The 4,319-nt window shown below is 59.3% G+C and overlaps 1 protein-coding gene across 6 annotated transcripts in view; it reads left to right on the top strand.

Moving 5' to 3' along the window:
• SIDT2 (SID1 transmembrane family member 2) overlaps positions 1–4,319 on the top strand; it is a 16,802-nt gene that overhangs the window by 10,484 nt on the left and 1,999 nt on the right. For all 6 annotated transcript variants that reach the window (XM_029207833.1, XM_029207834.1, XM_029207838.1 and 3 more), the window contains 7 exons: positions 315–432; positions 922–1,058; positions 1,260–1,368; positions 1,601–1,677; positions 1,852–1,898; positions 2,160–2,265; positions 2,896–3,006. In XM_029207833.1, the coding sequence (XP_029063666.1) occupies positions 315–432; positions 922–1,058; positions 1,260–1,368; positions 1,601–1,677; positions 1,852–1,898; positions 2,160–2,265; positions 2,896–3,006 (705 nt within the window). The remainder of the gene's footprint in view (positions 1–314; positions 433–921; positions 1,059–1,259; positions 1,369–1,600; positions 1,678–1,851; positions 1,899–2,159; positions 2,266–2,895; positions 3,007–4,319) is intronic.

Below are 4,319 nucleotides of genomic sequence, written 5' to 3'. Positions count from 1 at the left end.
CCAGCCCCGCCCTCCCCACCGCAGCCGGGTCCAGCCCCGCCCTGCCCTGCTGGCTGAACCTCAGCAGGAATCTGCCTGGCCCAGCCCAGCCCAGCCCTGCCCAGCCCAGCCCAGCCCAGCCCAGCCCTGCCCAGCCCTGTCCAGTCTTATCCTGCCCAGCTTTGTTGTGCCCAGCCCTGCCCGGCCCTGCCCTTGCTAAATACCCACTCTACCCCCCATCCCACTCCTTTCTCATGATCTCCCTCTTTAGGGCCCCTTCCTTCCTCCCTTCCCGCCTTACCTCATCTCTCCCTTCCCTTCTCTCTCCGCAACAGGAATGTGGGATCCCCAAACACTTTGGCCTCTTCTATGCCATGGGCACGGCCCTGATGATGGAGGGGCTACTTAGCGCTTGCTATCACGTCTGCCCCAACTATACCAATTTCCAGTTTGGTGAGCGGGGCCTCCCTCTTCCCTGGCTGAACCTCAACAGGAATCTGCCTGAGTCTGCCATCCCCATTCACCCGCAGGGATTGGGATCCCCAAGATACAGCCATGTGGGCGACTCCAGGGCTGGAGGACCTGTGTGAACACGCATCCTAGCTTGTAGAAAATAAGTGTCTGGATGCTATTTCATGCATCTCTCAAGCCTCTCCTATGGAAAGGCACGTGCACGCACTGAGAAAACAAAGATAATTCAGATGCAGTCCCCGATCTCAGAGTGCTCGGACTAAGTTGTCCTTGTCGTCAGGGGAAGTCAGACTGTGGGTGACAGCCAGTGGGGCGGCAGTGGGGCGTGGCAGGGACAGTTAAGGAGCTGCAGTTCAAGCGCCAGCCCGCCTCCAGCTTTGCTCAGTGGCTGTGACGAGGTGTGGGGACCGGGCTTCCGTGCCCGGGCTCCGCAGATGTTTCCGTAGCTCACGTCCACGTCCCTCCACCTAGACACGTCATTCATGTACATGATCGCGGGGCTCTGCATGCTGAAGCTGTACCAGAAGCGGCACCCAGACATCAACGCCAGTGCCTACAGCGCCTATGCCTGCTTGGCCATCGTCATTTTCTTCTCTGTGCTGGGCGTGGTGAGGCCCCGGCCTGCTCTGCTCACCCGTAGGAAAGGTGCACACGTGTGCACACACCCCCGTCCACCCCTGCAGGAGAGAGCCCTGCTCCTTCCCTAAAGTGCCCTCCCAGCCTGGTGGGCTTAGAGCCGGCTCTCCCAGAGGAAGGGCAGGCCGGGAGAGCAGCTTTCTCCTCAGCCCTGCCTTTGGTGGCCCCAACAGGTCTTCGGCAAAGGGAACACAGCATTCTGGGTCATCTTCTCGGTCATTCACATCATTGCCACCCTGCTCCTCAGCACACAGCTCTATTACATGGGCCGCTGGAAGCTGGGTGAGCGCTCGCCTGGGGCCTGCTGGGGTTGGTGGCCTCGGGGACCTGTTCTCACGGGAGACTTTTGGGTTCTGCCCTCTCACAGGGGGCCCAGGGGAGTCACTGGGTACGGAATTCAATGAGGCCTTGGCACAGCTGTGCCCCCGAGAGGCCCTGGGTCCTCTCAGCTGGCACAGACCAGGGGCCGGGACAAAAGGGTGCCCGTGCCTTTCAGCACCTTCCCTTCTTATAGACTCGGGGATCTGCCGTCGCATTCTCCACGTGCTCTACACGGACTGCATCCGGCAGTGCAGCGGGCCCCTCTACGTGGTACCTGCCCAGCTCCCCGGGCCCCTCCTCCTCTATCTCCACTCTTCCTCTTCCCTCCACTGGGGGGCACTCGGAGCGCAGCTGAGAGTCCAGGGGCGGGGTGGGGACCCTCTGACGGGCCTCCCTCCACTTCTCTCCCTGTCTCTCAGTTCCCCTGTCTCTGCTTCCCTCCAGGACCGCATGGTGCTGCTGGTTATGGGCAACATTATCAACTGGTCACTGTGAGTCCGGCCATCATCTGTGTAGCCAGGCTGGGTGGGCAGCTCGGTGCTTGGCCAGCCATGGGCTTCCGTGGGGAACATGGACAAATTTGGGCATGAGACATGGGGGCTGGAGAGAGAGGTGTCGGCCCCTGGGGTTCTAGAATCTTCTGTGGGCCTCTGAACCCAGCCCCACATCCTCATAAGACATGGGTTGGTGGGGAGGGAGAGCCCTTTCCTTGCTCCTCCCCTGCTTCACTAGCTCTTCCTCCCTCCTGCCAGGGCTGCCTATGGGCTCATCATGCGTCCCAATGATTTTGCCTCCTACTTGTTGGCCATTGGCATCTGCAACCTGCTTCTTTACTTTGCCTTCTACATCATTATGAAGGTGAGCGGGGATGGCTGAGCCCCTCAGCCAGCTGCTCTGCCTTGTGGGGAGGGAGATGGGCACAGCCTCCCTGGGGCAGCACCAAGAGGGAGTGAGAATTTTTCTGTCCATCTCTCCAGGCTACTGAGTCTTGAGGAGGGGAGAGGCTAGTCTCTTGCACGTACTCCCCGGGAGCCAGCTATATCCTCAGACCCGTTTCCTGAGCCCCTTCTGTATTCTAAGTATGGCCCGTAGAACTGGTAGCACTTGAGGCCACAGCTGGCAAGAGCCCCGTTCTGTGGAGAAGGGGTTGAGGAGGTGGGGCTTGCTGAGTGTGTGTTGGGCTTGGGCCTCCGAGGGCTAGGTGCTTCCCAAGGGCCCCTCGTGCCATCCAACGTGAGAGGAGCCCCCAGGCCATACACCCCCCAGCACAGGGTTCTGGGCACATGGATGGAGGCCCAGCCAGGGTGGACCTCAGGGGTGAGGACACCAGGCTGCTAGTGTGGGGACAAGTTGAGCTGTGTAGGGTGATGGGATGGATCCAGGAAGGCTTCCTAAAGCATCCATCCTGAAAGCCTGGGACGGCGCTTCAAGGGCAGGCCAGGAAGTGGGGCAGGGCCCTCAGGCTGCTTTTCCCCATCTTCCCCCCAGCTCCGGAGCGGGGAGAGGATCAAGCTCATTCCCCTGCTCTGTATCATCTGCACCTCGGTGGTCTGGGGCTTTGCACTCTTCTTCTTCTTCCAGGGGCTCAGCACCTGGCAGGTGAGTGGTCCTCCTGCCAAGAGGCTACGGGAGTCGCCCACAGGCTCATCGTGAGCCCACAAACGGCCAGTTCTCTTTTCAAAAATTGTTTGTGAGCATCGCCCGTGCTTTTCACAGCTGCTTTCTCATTTCGTCCTCCTACCGTTCACCATGCCAGCGTGGAAGTATCCCCATTTTACTTATGAGGCAGTTGAGGCTCAGACAGACCCAGTGACCTGCCCAAGGTCACACAACCAGTGGTGGCACAGCTGAGGTTTGAAGCCAGAGGTGTCAGGCTCTTCCCTCTGCCTCGTAGGGCACCTGCTGTGATCAGAACGAAGTCTGGCAGCGTCTCTGCCTTTGAAGCACTTATAATCTAGTTCCAGAAAGAGAGAGACTGTCAGTTCCTGGCTTTTCTTTACAATATGGTACATGAGATGAAGGGTAATAGACTAGACAGGTAGGGGATGTGTAGGAGGGCAGAGGACAGAAAGGCTTCTGTGAGCTAGGAGGTCCAGGAAAGCTGCTTAGAGGAGGCAGGGCTTGCTCTTGGCCTTTAGAGACCCTGGCTGATGGGGAAGGGCCCTGTGGCCCAGAGGTGCCGTGACTTGAGTAACGAGGCAGAGGCAGCTTAGGGGTCAGTGACTGCATTCGCTTGGGAGCCAGGTAAAGACCGTGAGCTCCTTGAGGGCACTGCGGAGCTTTCTTGGTCATCTCTGTGGTCTCAGCATATGGCACAGACGGCCCCCAGACACAGAGTGAGGTCCAGCCAGTGTTTGCTGGACGGAGGTTGGGGAGATAATGGCGGACCTCGAGGGCCTCGGGTCATGGCCCACAGGTCCTGGCTACTGTCACCCTCGGGCGGGGCTGTGTGAGCTGACAATAGTACTTTGGAGAGAAAGTGAGCCGGGAGGAGCCCTGGAGGACTGATTGGAGCCGGGGGCGGAGTCCAAGGCAGGGAACGGAGTTAGGAGGCTTTGGTGGCCTTCTGGTCCTTCAAGGGAATCATGACCAGTGCTCTCAGGGAGCAATCTGCAACTAAAGGCCAATTCTTAGATGTGGGAGATGAGGGCAAGGGGTGAGCCTCAAAAAGGGTGCTCTCCATGGGCTTCCCTGGTGGCGCAGTGGTTGAGAGTCCGCCTGCCGATGCAGGGGACACGGGTTCGTGCCCCGGTCCGGGAAGATCCCACATGCTGCGGAGCGGCTGGGCCCGTGAGCCATGGCCGCTGAGCTTGCGCGTCCGGAGCCTGTGCTCCGCAACGGGAGAGGCCACAACAGGGAGAGGCCGGTGTACCACAAAAAAAAAAAAAAAAAAAAAAAAAAAAAAAAAAAGG

Source organism: Monodon monoceros, unplaced genomic scaffold (assembly GCF_005190385.1).
Source record: "Monodon monoceros isolate NGI ecotype Baffin Bay Population unplaced genomic scaffold, NGI_Narwhal_1 Super_Scaffold_7, whole genome shotgun sequence".
NCBI lineage: Eukaryota > Metazoa > Chordata > Mammalia > Artiodactyla > Monodontidae > Monodon > Monodon monoceros.
The sequence above is the reverse complement of the archived record's forward strand: the minus strand, read 5'-3'. Positions and strand labels throughout refer to the sequence as shown.